The 20,343-nt window shown below is 44.0% G+C and overlaps 1 protein-coding gene across 3 annotated transcripts in view; it reads right to left on the bottom strand.

Moving 5' to 3' along the window:
• Nucleotides 1–1,896: 1,896 nt before the first annotated feature.
• Nucleotides 1,897–20,343, bottom strand: part of RFT1 (RFT1 glycolipid translocator homolog) — a 37,880-nt gene continuing 19,433 nt past the window's right edge. Inside the window, exons 7-13 of one of the 3 annotated variants that reach the window (XM_077858552.1) lie at nt 20,114–20,192; nt 16,804–16,854; nt 15,254–15,384; nt 13,956–14,100; nt 9,755–9,860; nt 3,224–3,473; nt 1,897–2,893 (exon numbers count right to left, since the gene is read on the bottom strand). In XM_077858552.1, the coding sequence (XP_077714678.1) occupies nt 2,726–2,893; nt 3,224–3,473; nt 9,755–9,860; nt 13,956–14,100; nt 15,254–15,384; nt 16,804–16,854; nt 20,114–20,192 (930 nt within the window). In that variant the 3' untranslated portion in view covers nt 1,897–2,725. Of the gene's footprint in view, nt 2,894–3,223; nt 3,474–3,568; nt 3,657–9,754; nt 9,861–13,955; nt 14,101–15,253; nt 15,385–16,803; nt 16,855–20,113; nt 20,193–20,343 lie in introns of those variants that run through there. The other 2 variants (XM_077858554.1, XM_077858553.1) reach the window with 2 other exon arrangements.

Raw genomic sequence — 20,343 nt, 5'->3', positions numbered from 1 at the left:
TTTGTTTTTAAAATCAGGAGACTGCCATGAAACCAGCAACACATATTCACAATGAAAGGAGACAGGCAGGAGGGTGTGTCCTGCTGGAATCAGGCTGGCAAGTGGCTGGGAGTGGGACAGACCACACAGCACCCCCAGAGCCACGAGCGGGCAGTAAGTAGTGTGGCAGCGGGGTCCCCTCACCAAGGGACCTGACAGGCCAAACCTGAAGTCACCAACACATACATGTAGCCAGAGCAGCACAGAAGGAAGGAATGCTGCTATTCTCACCAGCAAACGCTTCATTTCATAAAAGGATGTGCTTTAGAGACTTGTTTCCATGGAGAAGTAGCCTCACTATATTTTAAGTGGTACTTAAAGCCAAACATGTGAATCCTCCCCAGAAACCCTTCCTGGGTAAATCGAGGTAGCTCAGCACACGTGTATGCAAGCACCCTGAGGCACTGGTGTGGCTTTAGGGAGCCAGCAACGGAAAGCCTCAGAGGCAGCAGCCAGGTCCAATGTTCTTCCAGGAGGCCGCCAGAGGGTGGAGGCAGAGGTCAGTGAAGTGCAAAGGGCCTGCTGCCACCATGCTGACAGCCCAGGAGGCAGGTGCTAGCAGTAAGAAAACACCCACTTCCTGAAAACATTCGGCCATGGGACTACTTTTCCTATAAACAGGGAAGTAGGACATGGGAGAGTACTGGGCTGCCGGCCTAGCTGACCATATTGCAAGAGGAGCTGGTCCTGCCTGCAGCAGCCCTGTGCTGACGACAGAAGTGCCAGCAGGACTGCACGGGACGAGAGAAATCGAGCACTGGCTGTAAGACACAGCCTCCTTCCACACTGGAGAGCACAGCAGAAACTTGGGTGGGCTTCCTCTCACAAGCTGGGGAGCCAGTAATGTTCAGGCATCAGCAACTCTTCCTGGAGCAGAGAACGGACATTGCGAACACATGTACAACTGTTCTCCAGCCCTGATGCTGGTGGACAAGGTGTGCCAGCTTTGGTTTGCCAAAAAAGCTGATCCCATAGCCCCGTCCCTAGAGACAATGGTTCTAGAGGTCTGGAGTGGGTCCTGGGAACCTACGTTTCTAACTTGCAACCAGGTAATTCTGAGGCAGGTATTTTAAGGGCCATGCTTGGAGTCTGGGTTAAGTGGGCATGGGGTGGGTAACGGGGCTCGAGGGGAGGGAGTGGTGGTCAAGGGCAGCAGAGAAGGACATGCTGCAGACCAAAGGTCCATTTCTGTGCACTCAAGAGACAAAAGTACACTCAAGGGAAGGAGGTAGCCCCACTGCCACCCCATGGAACAATCAATTCTTCTGAGCTAGCCTGACCGTGCCTCCTAAGTGCATAACCATGACCATGCTTTTGGGAGGTCTCTGATTAGTCAGTGATATCTTACGTTTAACTGCTTTCCCAGTTAGTGCAAAGCATTCCCCCTTTGAATAGATAAAAAGTCCAAGTGACTGGGTGCTAGTCTCAGTGCAGTGGTGGGTTTTGATCCTTGGCCCTTCTGCTCTGGCTCCCAGCCAGTGGATTTAAATGTGTGCACTTTAGCCAAACCACCATCTGATGCAAGATGCCCTGTTCTCTGGGTATAAACAGAAAGTCTGGGACATCAGGGCCAGATGATTACTATTATTATCTGAAATACAGTTTCTGTGTGTAGCTCCGAAGGTCAATCACACCCAAAAGGAATTAATATATTATTGAAAGAAGAAAAATGGTTTGTCACCTCAAAATAATGCCCAGTGATGCTGCCTGCTGGGTGCAGGGTATGGGATGCAGGGAGATGAGCCTAGGCCTGGGCTCACACTGTTGTCTGGAGCACCAGACCCCCGGGCTGGCCATGCTTGTCCTGAAGCTGGCATTCAGGTTTGCTGACCAGTGCTAGAAGCAGTGGGAAGGGTGTGCCATATAGCATGTACCTCATTTTATTCTGAGGGGAAAATATACATCACTTCACCATCAGCAGCCACCTGTGCAATCTCCCATGAGCAGTGTTTCCTTTGGGGGGCCAATGTAGCTCACACAGGATCACCGCTTCCTTCAGAGCCTTTTCTCCGATGGCCAGCCTGCTCCGGCTCTGGGAAGGCACACGGCAAAAAGGGCAAGAGGCACGACACTCCCTAGTTGACTCTGGGGAATGTGACCCGAGAGACTTTGTGTTTTCATTTCCCAGATTTTTCAGTGAGGAACATCATTCCCTCTCTAAAAACCCAGACCACAGTGTTTGCTTTGGGACAGCCACCGCTCCAGGGCCACCTCTGGTTTAGCTGGGTGCACAACAGCAGGCCTCCTTCCTGCTTTTACAGAGTAAGTGACACATTCCTGTGAAGTGTAAAATGGCTACATCTCTCTTTCTGGGCCAGATTACTGTTAACTATCACATCCAAGATATAGTTTGTTGGCTTACGCAGCTCCTTAGGTCCCTCACACCCAACGGGGATATGTTAACCAAAAAATAAAACTGTTGATTAGAACAAAATGGTGACACAAATAATGTGTCTATTTTAAAAGAGCTTTTGGTCTTCCCTTAAAAGTGGAACTCCTTCTTCCTGTTTGAGGCTTCAAATGGATGATGTTTGGGGCGGCGATTCTCTCTGACGTCTCGCCTGCCAGGGTCGGTCCTCTTCTACCACAGACCCCTCAGCAGGGCTCTTGTGCACAGTTAATGTGTTCTACCCACAAAACCGCCCCACAGCTGGTCCAGGTGCCACAGGTGTCAATGCATCTGAGGTCATGAGGTTTTGTCAGCCAGCCTGGACACACGTAACTGAGTCCTAACAAAGTGGATCAGCTTGGTCTCTGTGAGGAATGCTGTCCCAAAAGTCATTCCCAAACAGAAGGCCCCCACAGCCACGTGTGCCAGCCTGGCCAGCCAGCCCTGCTCACAGCAGAGGAACACCTGCAGAAAGAAACCACTGTCACTGCCATGGCCCCTCCATCTTAACATCCTACCTCAGGGTTAAGCCAGGGAGAACGGAGGCCTTGCTGTTCCAGCTTCGAGTCAGATAAAAGGTATGACAACTGTGTACCAAGGGGCTACTGTGTTCCCACTAGTGACATTGTTTTGCCACATCTATCATAACATGCTGTCCTTGAGGCTTGGGAAAGGGGTAAGAGGAGGCAAATATTTGCCTAGGTGGGTCAGGAAGAGCAAGAAGGGGAAGCCTAGAGCCAGGAACAGTGAGCAGCCTACAAAAGCATGTAGTGTGAAGGCTGCAGGGAGTCTCACCTCGGAAACACCAGTAATCCCGCCACTGAGGACAAATGCCCCAAGGAGGGCGGGTGATAGGTACAGGCCTGCCAGGGGTCTGTGAGGGCTCTTTCTGTAGTAGCGGTGGATGAAGCAAAGGCTCTGTGTGATCCGAATGCCCATGTTAAAGCAGTTGGCCAAGATGAAGCCCACACTGCCACACCACTGGGTCAGGAGATAGGATAACACCAGGAATGAAGACGATAGGGCCAGCATTGTGAAATTGTACCTGGGGAGAGGGAGACAAAACAGAGGAGTAGGTACCTTGTCCCAAACAAGACTGTTCCAAAACAAGTGGCCGTAACATGAAATCACAGAAAGTACCTCTGAGTTGCCATAACCCGGCTGGTTTTCATAGCTGTGGACACTATATGGATGACTATATGGATATCCATAACTATCCCCCTCATCCCTGAAGAGAAGAGTAAGGAAATAAACAACGCAAGATATTATGGTTTTTAAGGATAATTGGTTAGTTTAAGTGACACTTTGTGACCAAAACACATAAAAATCCTGTTCAGTCCAAGTCTTCAATGTGAGGCACAAGAATTATGACATAGGTAATAATTATATATGAATACAAACTCTGTGACAGCCACTGACAGGGGAACAGGGATACAGTGATGAGTGAAAACACATAACCCTTACTCTATGAGGTTTGTATGTGTTTTACAGACCAGGAAACCAGGCACAGGGAGGCTGAGTAATTTGCCTAAGGAGTGACCTGACTCTGGCAACTAAACTTAGGGAAATGCACACCACTTTCCTTGGGAAATGCAGAAGCCCTGGGAACTTGGCTAGTAGATCTCACTTAAAGCAAGTGACCAGCCTTCAAAATGACATGCACACGGGGGAGTAGGCCTGAATCACTTCAGTGTTCCCAACTCTTAGACATCCTTCCCTCTGCTCTCCACATCTCCAGAGCTCTCTGGCCTCCTCACTGGATGGATTATGCTGAACTTCCACTTAGCCTAGTTACCTTCCATTCAGAGCAAGGGAAACTGAGTCTCAGCAAAGACAAAACAGCTGCTGTGGTCTTCAAAGAGGCTTGTGGTACGGCCACAAACAAAATTGTCCAGCACTGGTTTCTGCCTAGCGAGCAGCAGGCATTCTAAGTACATAGTTGTAGAGAATCAAACCATGAGGTCTCTCAGCTGTGTCTGCTGAGTTAGGGAACTCAGAGGCCACTCCGGTTCTGTACACAAAGGGTGGTAAAAAGCTGCTATGTCTGTTGAATGCCCAGGTACAGGTCCTCAGGTGGACCAAGCCCCAGGTCCCCAGGTGCTATGGAGATATACCTGATCGGAGGGGTAACAGGAATACCATACACACACACACACACACACACACACACACACACATACACAATCCTCCAACAAGGGAGGTGTGTTTTTCACTAACTACTGATCAATAATCAGAATGGCCAACTTCATAACAAGCCATTGAAGGTAGAGACCATCATAGGCCAGTTAGTTATCTGATCTCTTTTCCAAAAAGAAGTAGAGATGTATGATCTTTTTTGTCTCCCCAGAAACAATCTCAGATCCTTGGAGTTGAGACTACAGGTTCACAAACTTTCAAAGTCATCCTCATCCAACTCTAAGTAAAATGTCAATAATGAAAGAAATCAGTACCTAATTCATGCTAATTCAAGCAAGGATGAATTCAACAGTGTGGCTTCTTTGGTGTGGCCATTTGGGAAGAGCTGATAATGATAGGGGTCCACTGTTTATCACTAGAATAGGGCGCTGCCACTGTTGAACTTTCCAGAACTCACAAACCTATAGCCTTAAAGGTATAAGCCACATCAGGAAAAAAAAATTTAAAGATGCAATTAAAATACCACTTTTTAAACTGAATAAACTTGTTGCAAGAAGATTCTCTTACAAATGAGAATAAATCCTGCTTAAACTAGGCAAAACTGCCTTGTTCTCCATGGTACCACTGAAGTTCACATAAAAGGTGGGGGCTCCTGGTACTAACCATGACTCCATGAAGTCTATAGAATACTGAATTTCTTTTTTTTCTTTTAATTTTTATTTATTTATGATAGTCACACAGAGAGAGAGAGAGGCAGAGACATAGGCAGAGGGAGAAGCAGGCTCCATGCACCGGGAGCCTGATGTGGGATTCGATCCCGGGTCTCCAGGATCGCGCCCTGGGCCAAAGGCAGGGACCAAACCGCTGCGCCACCCAGGGATCCCAGAATACTGAATTTCATACAAAGTAGTCAGTGATGGTATTTATACTGGTGTACATTAAAACTGATGGAAATTGAACATTAGGTAAATGGAAAGGATTTACCTTAAGATTTGTAAGCTAATAACCAATGTCAGGATTAAGAAACTGGTGGTCATTAGATAATCCCTTAAGTGCACGGATAAAAAAATTAAAGTTGGCTTTGATCAGAATTTTAAATGCTTTATCTGTGGTATTTGTAAACATTAAGAACCCACTAGCCACCTTAGGGGAAGAAATATGGTTGGCTTTATTTAAAAGTACACCATTGCTCATGCCAAGTCTTAAGTCACCTTGGGTAAACCCACCTTATGCATTCCCACAGGTTACTGAGAAAAATCATGGAGTTTGGGTCAATACCAGTTTATATCTAACCTTATGTGCTGTCTATAGTCACTTTTCTCATCGTTGCTCAAACTCCTCAAAATCCTTACTATTCCATAAACTTGCCAGCCCATCAATTGTGTCCAACCTTGATGTCAAGGCCACCACATTGCCTTTCCATTCTGTCTTCCAGTAGATGAAGTTTCTGTTTCTCAAGGTGAATTTGAGTGTGAGAAACACAAAAGAGGAACTGCCCCAATTCTAAGTTTGCTGACTTAACCCACAAAATGATTTCAAAATTGAATTGCTGGTTTCCTTGAACCAGTTTCTGTATTTTTTTCAGGGGTCTTAAGCTCAGTTAAATGATTTCCAAAAAATATAGCAGGCTCAAAATCTCTTGGGACCTAAATTCCCTTCCACTAAAAAAGAGATCTTAAACCATATATATTTTTTGTGTAGAGGTTGTTCACCTAAAGGGATGTCTATTAAACTAAAAAAAAAAAAAAAAAAAAAAGCAGCAGCAGCCACTTTTACAATCAGTACAAAATTAATGAAAATAATGACTATTCTATAAGGTTTGGTTAACATAACAATTATTTATGAATGCTTAGTTTTTCCATTGCCCCAAGAAGATACTGGGCTTAAAATCAGGCTTATCAGAAGATGGACAGTCAAAGATGTTGACTATGGCAGCAACTGAAGTGCCCCTGCGTGGGTGTTGGCTGAAAACCTCAAGGCACAGCCATCATTGCAGCCTCGGCAGCAAATGGTAGGGACGGTGCCAGTGTCTCGTGTCAATATGAAAAGATCGCACTCATCCTTCACTCAGCAGTTATGGAGTCCAGCTCCATGGTGAACATTCAAGGGCCAAGAAAACAGTCTTGGGCTTTTGCATCACCGTCCCCTGTGCCTAGGAGACTCTGCTTGGTCATCCAGCCAAAATGCCACCTTCTCAGAAGGGCCTCCCAATCTAAAAGAGCCCCACTCTCACTGCATAACCCTGTTTTAGTTATCTGTACTGTGCAAGATTTATTTATTTACTTGTTTGCTCCCCCACCATCAGCTCCAGGAGAGCAGGGATCTTGTCTGTTTTTTTCACTGCTGTACTCCTGGAACTTAAAATGTCCGTTAGAGAACAGAGGCTCAAAAAACACTTGTCAAATGAACAGAAGAAACTGAGAAAAAATTAACAAAACAGAACAAAAATTCTTCAATAGGGCAGACTGAGGGGCGCCTAGGTAGCTCAGTGGTTGAGCATCTGCCTTTGGCTCAGGTCATGATCCGATCCCAGGGTCCTAGGATCGAGTCCCACACTGGGCTACCCACAGGGAGCCTGCTTCTCCCTCTGCCTATGTCCCTGCCTCTCTTTCTGTGTCTCTCATGAATAAATAAATAAAATATTTTTTAAAAAATAGGGCAGATTGAAAAATCCATCAATTATCTTCAATATATGAAATTATTAACATAAAAGCAACTTGGAATTCAAAGGATGTTCTAATATTTCACATCCAACCAAATGTCCTTTTCTGATTTGGGAAAAAAAAGTTCGGATAATCACTTCTGGGCCTTTTGGCTAAGATCAAGTGAAAAACACTGATTGACCTGAAGTTGTTAAGTAAAAGCCCGAGATTTTATCAATACGGTGTTTTTTTCCAATTCAGAATCTGAAACATCCAATGTAAATCAATCATAACATTTAACTAAGCTACCTAATCCCATCCATAAAAATCCCTGCTAGAGTTTTACATCTGGTTAAATTCAGAATTGAAAAAATGCTGGGGTCTGTGATGAACACAGATGCCATGTGCTCAGACCAGGGCTGGGGGCTGGGCTGCAGTGTTTAATACATCTAGAAAAATCATGCCTGAAGTCACACCTCTTAAGGGAAGTGCGTTACCGCAGATGAGAACTGCATTAGAAGGTGCTCTGGTTCTGTTTAGGATTCTGACTTTTTAGCATACCAGTGCTAGGAATTCTGTTAAAAAGTTTAGAATTCAGGGCACCTGGGTGGCTCAGTGGTTGAGTGTCTGTCTTTGGCTCAGGTCATGATCCCAGGGTCCCAGGAACAAGTCCCTCATTGGGCTCCCCAAGGGGAGCCTGCTTCTCCCTCTGTCTATGTCTCTGCCTCTCTCTCTCTGTGTGTCTCTCTCATGAATAAGTAAATAAAATCACTTAAAAAAAAAAAAGGTGCTCTGGTTCTGTCTTTTCTCTATGTTGACTACTCATATCATGAAAATAATTTTCCAGACGTTTACATATCATCAAAATCCCATTACAGCTAACTTAAACTAACTTAAAAAGTGGTTTCTTTTAATTCAATGCCACGCAAGAGGAAAGAAAGCAACTAGCCACTGTCTATATTATATTCCCTCATGATTTGATTGTAAGAGACATTTTAACATTTTAAGCAGGCTTCGAGCTGACTCTCCCCTTCCATACTAATGCTGAAATCATTTCAACAAAATTTCCCTTCAAACAGATAGAGATAACTAGTCCAGAGCTCTTTCCATCATGGCTTACTGCCTCAGTATGTTTTACGTTACATCTAAAAATTATTTCATGTTTGAGGTGCCTTTCAAACAAAAACACATTATCTCAAAATCAAACTTAAATTGACCTTTTCATCCATGAAAAAAATAAAGGATGAGGAGGATGGCCACAAAGTAGTTTTACAGCTACACATTTAACTCTCTGAAGTGAAAAACCTATCTAGACCAATATTTGAAAACTACGGGTTGTGAGCTAAAAGTAGGTGGGAAAATCAGCTGAGTAGGTCATGACATGGCAGTCTGAAAAATGAAATATAACAGGATTAAAAGCCATCAGGTGTCTTGCACATCATTGGGGTATTTACTACTTCGTGAAGGCCTCACTCACCCACACCCACCTGAATATGTAGAGGGTCATAGGGCTCCACGTAATTTTACTGATAAGCTGGTCTGGGCTAGTGGTTCCTGAAGCTCTATTTTCAGAAATCTCCTGGGGCTGTGTGATGACAGATTCCTTGGACCAAGCCCCTCAAATGCTAGCTCTGTTGGTCTAAGCACTCAAGGCCTTACACAGGCAGCATAAAAGCCCCCAAAGGATCCATGCATCAGGAGGCAGAGGGATAACCAAGACCGCTTGCCCCATTACCCACAGCCATCCTCTACTGTCTTTTCCTTCTCTTCCTCTCCTTTTCTCCCTATCAATTTCATCCTTCTCAACCTCATCCTGTAGTGGTGCCTTAAGATATTGCCATGCTACTTCTGGCACTTGGGATACATCCCGGGTGTGGGTCAGAAGCTCTAAACTAGTTCATGTCAGAATCACTGAGGAGCTTTTAAAAAACACACAAATGCTCAGGGGCCTGCCAGTTCTGCAGGTGTGCTAGGAGAGAGTGGTGGAAGAAGGGCAGGCAGGAATCTGCACATCTAAGGAGCTTTACGGGAGATTTTGATTGATAACCAATGCTAAGAACCACTGTTTGTGGTGCCAGGGTAGAGGTCCTGATCTGGGGTCCATGGATGGGAAAAAATAGTGGCAAAATGTGTATGTGCATATGGGCCTTTCTCTGAAGAGAGGTGATACAGATTCCTGAACTTCCTCACAGCCTACAAATCACAGTTTCAGAGACAGGACTCTGTATCTCAAAGAAGCTCCATGGTAACTCACTGAGGCACTGGGCAAGGAGGTGGGGGTGCAGAGCTGTGCCATCTCTGCAAACCTTCAGTTCCAGATTTCTTCCTTCTCCAAAAGGAGGCACAGGATAGTTGCTGTCCCCAGCCCGGTGCGTGGAAGACTAACTGTGGCACCTGTGCAACTGCTGAATGTCCAGGGATGGTGCTACACTAGTGGGATAGGCGTTACCTCTAAAAGGGCTTTCTGTGAATGCATGTTCAGAATGAAAAGAAAGAAGATTGGCAAGTTATTCAGTTTGGCCATGATTAAAGGAGGGTCTTTACTTACCTGTCAACCTCCTCTTTGCTCATGGCAGCAAATGTGAAACACTCCGTCACTCCATTGATGGCAAGCAGGAGGACATAGAGACAGTAGGAACGCAGCAAAACAGGACCTATAAGGAAACAACCCATCAAGACTCTAGAACACAAACAGGAGGCCCACATGCACCAGAACTGGGTCAGGAGCCCTGCTGGTATTGTACATGGGCAGACACATGCTCAAGCCTAAAGTCTTAATCATCTGGAATGATGTCCACCATTCCATAGCCCTGATTAAAATAAAATGCTAAACAAGAAAGGGCAACTGAGGCACCTGCTGGCTCAGTCGGTTGAGCATCTATCTGCCTTTGACTCAGGTCATGATCCTGGAGTCTCAGGATTGAGCCCTATGTTAAGCTCTCTGCTCACCAAGGAGTCTGCTTCTCCCTCTACCCATCACCCCACTTGTGTTTCCCTTCTCAAATAAGTAAATAAAATCTTAAAAAAAAAAAAAAAGAGAGAGAAAGGGCAAAGGCTAAATCTACAGGAGCACCTGGGTGGCTCAGTCAGTTAAGTGGCCAACTCTTGGTTTCAGCTCAGGTCATGATCTTGGGGTCCTCGGATCAAGCCCTGCATCAGGCTCCGTGCTCAGCATGGAGTCTGCTTGTCTCCCTCCCTCCTCCTGCTTGTGCACACTCTCTCTCAAGTACATAAATAAAATCTTAAAAAAAAAAAAAAAGGAGTAAGTCTACAAATGTCTTGCTTAACAACTAAAAGCTTATCTGGCCAGTAAGCAAATCTTTTCTCTTTTTAAATCAGCATGAAGAGCTCTGCTGTTTGAGCACCCAAGGGCACTAGTGGCCCTGAATGCTAAGAGAACTGAGCTGAAGAAAAGACCATGGGGAGAAGCCCAGGGCTCGGGAGCAGCAGCAAACTGGAGACAGAACACACCCACAAATCTGCAGAGAGAATCAGAATAACCATGATGTTTTTTTGCTAAAACATGGTGATGCAGTCCTATAACTCACTAACAAGCTCTGAGAAAATTGCTAACAAAAGACTGGGAGCCCCAAAAATGGAATTGATCCCATTTTAGGAAGGCCATTAGTAAGAGGAAGTCAAGCAACTTCTAATAAAACAACCTGTGACCCAGCAATCCCACTCCTAAATATACATCCAACAAAAATAAATGTACATGTTCACATAACCACTTGTACAAAAATGTCCATAGCAGTTAATAGTCCAAACTGACCATCAACGACAGAAAGGATAAACAGACTGTGGGCATCCATATAAAAAATACTTCTCAAAGAAGCAATCAAAAAGAAAAAAATACTGATCCATGTAAAAACATGGATGAACCCCACAAACTGTATATTGAGAGAAAGAAGCCAACCGCCAAAGTGTCCATGCTGTATGATTTCACTGATATAAAGTCCCTTTTATAAGTAATACTAATCTAGGGCACCTGAGTGGCTCAGACAGTTGAGCATCCAACTCTTTGTTATGGCTCAGGTCATGATCTCAGGGTCCTGGGACTGAGTCCCATGTCTGGGCTCTGTGCTGAGCAGAGAGTCTGCTTGTCCCTCTCTCTCTGCCCCTCCTCTCTGCTTGTTCTCTCTCTCTCACTTTCAGGTGAATGGATAAATAAAATATTTTTAAAAAATTATAAAAGCAAACTAATCTATGGTGATAAAAATCAGAACAGTGGTTGCCTCTGGTGGGGGTGGGGGGGGGGGGCGGGAGGGCAGCATCGGCAGTTGACTGGAAAGAGTCCTGAAAGAACTTTCTGGGGTAATGGGTGTATGTATTTGTCAAAACTCACCAAGCTGTACTCCTTAAGAGTAAAGAATTTTACTTCATGTAAACTAGACCTCAAGAAAGACTTAGTCATTAAAAGAAAAGGGGTGGGGGGCTAAAGCTCCAGAGTCCCAGAATCTGGAACTCACTCATAGTTTATGAAAGCGGCTTAATGTGAAAGATCTTCATGCCAGGGGCACCCTGAATACCTCTATGGCAGTCAACAATTACATGCGGAGTCCCAATGGGGCAGCTGTGAAGCCCAACAGAAAGCTATTTCCCGAGGCCCCTCTGTTGATTCCCACATTTCATCAGGTCCTGTTGTACTTCACCCCCCAAGCCTCTGTGGGAAGTAGCCTGGCTCCCACTGCAGCTGGGGGATTGCTCCAGTGGTGTAGGCAGGACCAAGGGTGTGTCAAGGCTGTGCTTCCTGTTCCCTCCACCCTCTTCTCTCTGGCAGAGAGGGGCAGGGCCCCTCTCCCAGCCTGTGCCTCTCACTGCACAACTGAAAGCTCATGGCATGTGTGGGTCTACCTAAAAGTAGAAAGAGAACCGCTTTGAGACATGGAGAACATAAAGTTTTCCACGAAACACTGATTCAAGGAGAAGGCTTCAAGTCCATTTTCAGAAGAGGTTGAAATTGGGGAATTCATTCAGCACTAGTCTGAAGAGTCAGGAGCAGAGCAAAGAGATGTGGGGTGGCGTGGAAACGAGGGAAGGAAAGCCAGCAATGGCCAATGAGGGATGATGTACTACCAGGAGCCACTATGGGCTTCACAGAGAACTGGGAGTTTGGTCAAAGTACGAGGGAGCTACAATAAGGAGATGAATGCTAGAAGACCCTGTTGGGACAGTGACACTGATGGAGCTCTGGGCCAGGCAAGAGATGACAATGGTCCTAGCTCACCAAACAGCACATTCTTTTCAGAAACTGAGAAACCAGGCTATTCTTGAGACTCTTCTCTTTCAGAAGATGATACCAAGAGAATATCTTTTTGAGTCTAAAATTGCTTTTTTACAGTGTTATATTAGTTTCATGTATACAATACAGTGATCAACAATTCTATATATTACTCAGTGCTCATCGTGTTAAGTCTAATATTATTAATGGCTCTGACATAAGGCTTTAGAAATAGAATGTACTACCTTAGATATCAACTAACACTGACCCTTGTACCTGATAACTACGACCAAGGCTCAAGGCTGGCACCAGCCTCTCCCTTGAGCCAAAGGCCCACAGCTATCAGGTTCCATACTTTCTAGGACTCATTACTTCACCAGGTGAACACTGTAATGACGGGACAGCCTTCTCACAACCACGTCCTGTGACTGTGACAATAAAGGCTGTTCATTGGCGATCACCTTTCTAGAAGGCAGTGCTGTGTGAAATGGTTGACTGCCCAGTCTTTGCACAGGACTTAAGAATGGCTTCCTAATGAGCCTCCCCAGCGAGCCTCCCCAGCTTCCTAATGAGCCTTCCTGCCTGTGATGGAAACACAAGCCTCACAGCATCAGCCCCAGGCGGCTGCCAACCACACTACGGTTTCACAGCAGGTGTTTCTCCAAAATGAATGACCTTTGCTCTCGGGTAGAGACTTGGCCCCTCCTCCCCTACTACCCAAAGTTTGGGCCCATTATAGTGGAGACCAAAACATGCCAGTGAACTTGTAAAATGGCACTGGACAAAGCCCCTTTCATTGAGATGTGGCACAGAAAGAAGTCTTCAGAGTTCTTGTCTAGTGACCTGAGGAACTGAAAATATCTTTGCTGACCCCAAGAAGAAACATTGCAAATGGACTACCAGCGTATGGCCCTGCACATTATGAAACTGGTGAAGTCCCCAAAGCCTAGCAGTGTTGTGAGATGCTCGGTGGCATGGGCACCAGGTGTTTCAAAGTTAGATACATTCGATACTTTTGTCCTTCCAGAACCAAGAGTCACTAGATTAAACATGCCATTTTACTTGCCGAGATCAATTTTATTCTCTGCAAATGGCTCTGAGTTATCCTTCAGAGACTTTCATGCATCAGGCTGTGATATTTATGTGGCATTTACTACCTTCAGATGTGTTTAGTATCAAGCGGAGACTCATTAGAATCTGCTCTCTGCCTTCTTCCCTCACCCCAGAGGGTGCACAGGGAAGTGCCCAGCAAAACACATTTTAGGCCTGGGAGGAAAGCCAAGGATTCATAATGACTTCTCCAAGTGAGGTTGGGAGACTGAATGCCCTGGTGCCAGAGCCCCTGGACGGCACTGAGCTGTTTCTGACCTTGAGTGTGGGGAATGGTCTCAGAGCCCCAGGCACTGACAGCATTCCCTACACTGGCAGATACCAACCTATATATATGCACGCAAGTTTTTGAACTGCAAAAGACTCTTCTGTTTCTGTTCAGAAATTAGAACAAATTTGCCAACACTCTTGCGCATACCTGATCCAGAGCTAAGCATGGCCCCTCCATAGATATCCAAAGCCAGCTGAGAATAGGCAAAGCCAAAAATGGTGATGGTCAGGCCGGCCAGCAGGGCCAGCTTGAGCAGGGACTCCAAAACCGCAGCAGCCACGGCAACATCCTCCTGGGGTGGAGGGAGAGGGAAGGAAGTTGGATGAATCACGAGCTAAAGAAAAACCTCACATCTGGCTTTCCTTCTCTGCTGTCTTACAGATCACTCTTTTAACTGCTGAGAGGTATCCTTGCTTTTCTACAGCCTGTGTTTGTTTTCACGTCAATTAGCAAGAGGGAAATGAAGGGAAAAAGCCAATCTGTGCCTCCATAGGTAGTGCAGGGAAGGTTTGGTTTTTAGCTCATTTAGGATAAGTTATTTCAAAGGTTGCTTAGGAAACATTCACTTTCCTCTCTGATATTTATTCTTCAATGGACAGCAAGTTTTTAAATTGCTAGCTGGCTAGTTTTGTCAGTGTGCTTCTCCTGACAAACGTCTCCAAATCCTGACGTTCCTGTCAAAGCATGCTTAGGAAAATATTCCTAAATCAACAGAGAACCAGATTAGTTCATTCTGAGATATTGTGCATAAACTGTATTTTGCAAAGTGTCTTCTAAGACACATAAGAGGCTGACTTAGCTTCTTTTTAATTCTAAGATAAGTCAGACATTTTCAATGGTTTTAGAAAAAGGGGTTTCTAACAACCAATATGCCTGATGAAAATCTCTTCTGCATTTACCAATCGGAGTAGGCAGATTTCCATGGCCAGAGTGCAGTCTGGGCACATGAATTCATTATATTTAAGGAGCTTAGACACCTGGTGTGGTGAAACCTAATGACCATGTCCTTTCCTCACCACACCATATGCAAGCCTTGCCCCAACCTCTGCCTCCTTTGGCTCACTTTTGGTTCTTGAGAATCTGAGGATGGAGGAGACAATCTCATTCTTCCAGCTAAGCCTAGAGCATGGGTGGTGGGGGGTGGTCTATGCCGCACGGGGGACAGCCGCAGAGAGTTCTGAGAGTTCAAGAATTAGGTCACAAGGAAGGACTAAGGGTAAGAAGGGAAGGGCAAAAAAAAAAAAAAAAAAAAGAAAAAGAAAAAGAAAAAGAAGGGAAGGGCAAGCCAGAGCAAAAGAAGTGAGCTCAGAGTCCTGACATCATTCATGAAGGTGATGGAAGAATGAAACCCAGAAGGAAATTTCAGATCAAACAAGAGAAACTCATTGCTGTTTATCCTGCAATTGGAGAATTCACTTGAGATAATGACATAAGACCAAGAGTACCTGCTTCTGAAGTGTGGCATCCTTTCCTCTCTCCAGTACCTTAGCAAAGAATATGTAAAAACTCTCCTCTATTGGCTGGAAAATTAACCTGGCCACAAGGGAGCCAAGATTATTTACTATATCATATACACCTATAAGACAAAAAGGAAGAAATGATGATTCCTCCTGGTTTTTCTATTTGAATTTTCACAGCACCACAAACAGTTTTTCTAATTTAATTTTTTAAATTAAACTGAGATAGAGATTCACATGTAGTTCTAGTAAATAACAGATCCATTACCCAGTTTCCTGACAAGTAACATCTTGTGAGAGCATTGCACAATATCACAGCTAGGATACTGACATTGATACAGTCAAGATATAGAACATTTCTATCACCAGCACCCTCTTATAAAAATCATTAATGCCAGGGGTGCCTGGGTAGCTCAGTCAGTTGGGTGTCCAACTCTTGGTTTCACCTCAGGTCTTGATCTCAGCGTCCTGGGATTGAGCCCCACGTCAGGCTCCAGGCTCAGCAGGTAATCTGCTTGAGGATTCTCTCCCTCTGCCTCTCCCCCTACCCCTTCTCTCCCCCAAATAAATAAATCTTAAAAAAAAAAAATCACTTAAAAATAATTTAAAAATAATTTTAAAACTTAAAAAAATCACTAATGCTAAGTTGGTTTTTAAAATTTTTTCTTTCTATTACCTGAGGATTACAGTCAAAAATAAATATGAAAAGGGGTGCCTGGGTAGTTCATTTGGTTAAGCATCTGACTTCAGCTCATGTCATGATCTGAGGGTCCTGGGATTAAGTCCTAAGCTGGGCTTCATGTTCAGCAGGGAGTCTGCTTAAGAATTCTCTCTCTCTCTCTCCCTCTGCCTCTCCCCCCGGTCATGTTCTCTTAAGTAAGAAAGGAAAGAAAGGAAAGAAAGAAAGGAAAGAAAGGAAAGGCAAGAAGAAAGGCAGGAAGAAAGGCAGGAAGAAAGGCAGGAAGAAAGGCAGGAAGAAAAGAAAGAAAAGAAAGAAAAGAAAAGAAAAGAAAAGAAAAGAAAAGAAAAGAAAAGAAAGAAAAGAAAGAAAAAGAAAAGAAAAGAAAAAAAAGAAATAAGAAAGAAAAAGAAAGAAAAGAAAGAAAAGAAAGAAAAGAAAGAAAAGAAAGAAAAGAAAGAAAAGAAAGAAAGAAAGAAAGAAAGAAAGAAAGAAAGAAAGAAAGAAAGGAAAAAATATTGAGACCTATCTAGCTGTATAAATATGGAGCAGATCTGTGATGGTCATGATGAGCTCCCTTTTCTCTTAGCACTCCAACCCCTCCAACGGGCACCAGAGCTCTGCAGAAACCAGGGGATCTCAAACGAGGGCCTGCCAGCTGAGTCATATGGAGGGGGGGGTAGTCACTGCATGCACTGTAGATATTTGCAAAGACCCGCAATCTTCAGGAATCATTTTATTACAGCCCTCATCTTTTATAATCATCAGGTTTATTATTCTTTATTAAATGTATCAAACTGCTGAGAAAAATATTAGAAAGTATCTACTAATGGTGTTCACTACAGCATTTTCATCTTACCTTGATCACCAAAATTTAACACATTCAAAAAAGTCATTATGTATCGCTCACCTACAAACAGAGAAGCAAAATAATTAGCATTTCAAGGGCACATTATTTTCTTGTTTCCTTCTTATTGTCTATCAACTTTTCAGCTTGCAAATACTCTCAAAGAAGAAAAATTATATAACCAATTGAAGACATCTTCCTCATCCAAATGTTGATTTCAAATAATCTTAAAATAGTAACAACTGGGAGAGTGCTAGGGGATTTATTGACAGCAAATCTCCAAACCATTAAATTAAAAACAAAACAAAAATCAATAAAACCAGTCTAATAACTTAAAAAAGGAGGGGGGGGGGGAAGATTACAAAAATGTTAATAATAAAGATGATTGTCCCAAATTTTAAGTGTAAGTTCTGTGAAATGATAGGTCCATGATCATGTGCATACACTCATCAAGTTGCCTCCCTGGGTGGAGAAAGCTCCATGGAGGCTGGAGAGGCTCTGGAATGCAAGCTCATGATTCAAATCTAAGGCTAACGCCTTCAAGGTGAAGACACCAACCCAGAGCCCCATCCCCACCTTCCATAAATTTTATTATCCATGAGTAGAAAACACAGTCCACTATGGAGATGGAGCTCTGAAGAATGACCACAGCCCAGAGGGCAAATTCTCACCTCCTACCAACCTGCTCAAAAAGGAAAACAATATTCAGAAGCCAGAAGCAGTGAGGTTCTTAGGTCTCCCTTTGGTCCTGGACTCCCTGCAGTCTCCCAGCACTGTGTCTGAGGCAGGGTCCTCTGTAGGCCGTCCCAGGTGGGGCCCACAGGACAGCACTAGGTCCTATCTGCATCTCTGCACTGCTCTGATTCATCCTCACTGCTAACAGTCCCAGCTTCAGCAATACAGATCTTAAGGCCACCCCTCCTTTCACACCTTTAAATTGCTCTTTAGTGTTTGCAAAACTCCAGGTTCCTTAATTCTGCATTTGACGCCTTTGTAAGTTGACCCCGTGCTATGTTTTTAGTGCTCTTTCACCGACTTCATCCCCATCTCCCAGCACTACATTGTCATCCTCTGGTTTACCTGACCAGCTTTTAGCCCTTCTGAGCTGCTCAGCTTTGGGCTGGGCCCCTCCTGCTCCCAGCCTCGGCTCTTAGCATGCTGGCCACCTAGTCTGGCTTTTCCATAGGGACCTGACTCTGCTCTGGTACAACTGCCCTCTCCTCCCACAGTCTCTAAGCTCCCTGGGGACAGGAACTACATCTCCCTCATTTCTCTGTCCCTGGTTTCCTAGCAGAGCTCCAGGAAATGCAAGAGCACTTGAGAGACAGTAATGTTTCCAAGTACACCCCTCAAAGCATCTTGGGTGAGAGAATGAGCTCCTTGAGGCTGTGGCCTATAACTCATTCATCTGTATATTCTCAGCACCTGGCACACAGTGTTCAGGAAATGTGGGGGCAGAAGGTAACAGCATCTATATTTTTGCTATTACAACGAATGGTTTCAACTTTTTTTAGAGTTGTAGTTTTTAGAGAAAAAATAATTGGGGGGCGGATGTTCTCTTGTCCAGCCACTTCCTTATTTCACAGCAATGGAGACGGAAGCCCTGAGAGGTTCCCAACAGCCCTCTGCTGTCACACCAGCAAAGGTCTAGCCATAGGGCAAGCAAGCAATCGGTACCACATTCAGGCCTGGTTTATACCTGCTGCCGTCTAGCTACTGCGGCCCAGGCAACCAATTTAGGGCCATTGCATGGACTGGATCCATTCCTCAACTCGTTTAAACTGCTCTTAAAACTTTGGGAGAAAGTACATAAAAGCAAACACCCTTTCCAAATTCCCTCTATTGATTTTCCTTATTCTAACAATGTAAACTATCACAATATACAATTTCACTACAGGTACCTTTCTTTATCAACAACAAATACTTGTTGAACACCAAGCATGTGCCAGTCCCAGCAGGGTATTGGGGAGACAGTAGTAAACAGCACATCCTGCTCCCAATAAACATAGAGTTAAGGCACCTTCACTCAACTTTTTTTAGAGTTGAGCTCTAAAAGCTCTCCAAAGGCTTCTGACCCTTTCCCCAGAAGTCCTGTGAACAAGTTCTACTTTTGTAATGGCAATGTTATATAGGCTCAGGCTAGAAATAAGCACTCTCAGGGCTCAGGAGCCCTCAGACCCCTCCTGATCCCATCCCTTAACTCACAGATGGGGTAGTGAGGCTTAGAAGAGTTATTTCCCTTTAAAAGCATAATTAACAAAAAATAAAGAGGGAAAAAGGAAAATAACAATAATAATGATGGCTATATTAGAATGCTAGAATTATAGGGAACTTTTCTCTATTTTCCAAAATTTTTGAAACAAGGTTATACTATTTTTACAATTAAAAGATAATGTTTGAGAGGCGCCTGGATGGCTTGGTTGGTTAGGCGACTGACACTTGATTTTGGCTCAGGTTATGGTCTCAGGGATATGAGATCCAGCCCTGCATCTGGCTCTGTGCTTGGGATGGAGCCTGCTTAAGATTCTCTCCCTCCCTCTTTCTGGCTATCAGCCCTGCAGCTCACACACATGTGCACTCTCCCTTGCTCTCTTAAAAAGACAATTTTTGAAAAGATTTAAAAATACGTTCAGTAATAGATATATGGATATACAGACATATGAAATTTATACAGAGAGAAACCACTAACTTTACCAGCTTCTTGCTGCCTCAAATCTCATTCTTTGAACTAAAGCTGGGCATAAATAAACCAATACACATGCACAGAAAAACTAGATGTACTTTCAGCTCCAGGCCAGCCCTCTGTGTGGAGAGCTCTGTCACTGTTAAACTGGAAAGCCATAAGAAATTGGGACTCTGGCAAACTATCACACAGGTGAATCTTATTATTTAAGAAAATAAAATGATGGAAATCTGGTTCTTTAAAAATGTTCAAAAGAAGAAGTATATAAAAAGTTAGAATAGGATAATGAGATTACAGATAATTTTCTTTATTTTCCAAATTTTCTCTAATTGATATAGAACTTCATGATACATTCTTTCAATGATAAAACACGGGATTTGGGAATTAGACTTGAATTCAAATTAAGTTGTTCCTCATTACTAGGACCCCGCAGAAGTTATACAATAGCACTGACCCTCACTATCAAGCTAAATAAATGTCAGTTTCCCTCTCCCTATTTAAAAAGCTTCTATTTCTGAGGTTCCTTTGCCCAGGGGGCTCCAGAAAGCATGTTGCCTGGGTTTAGGTAATCGGTAGTTCTGCGGAATCCCCTTTTTCAAACTATGGTGTCCTGATTGCTAAGAGTGACTTTTCACTTACCTTCTGTCAAAATCTGCTTCAAGAAAGACTGTTTGAAAAAACTCCAAGTCAATTTAGCCTCTTTCCAATTTACAAAAGCCTAGAAGAGAAAACAAAACAAAAGCTCCTAGGTATTGCAAGTCTAAGAGTAAAATAAATAATCCTACAGGAGAGGCAAACTCATTTTGGTCCCTAAATCCCAAGTTGGGGAGTTCCTACAAATTTTTCAATTAATGCTAAGCACATAGAAG

This window comes from Canis aureus, chromosome 19 (assembly GCF_053574225.1).
Source record: "Canis aureus isolate CA01 chromosome 19, VMU_Caureus_v.1.0, whole genome shotgun sequence".
NCBI classification, from domain to species: Eukaryota; Metazoa; Chordata; class Mammalia; order Carnivora; family Canidae; genus Canis; species Canis aureus.
Note: the sequence above shows the minus strand (reverse complement) of the source record. Positions and strands in the feature narration are given on the sequence as shown.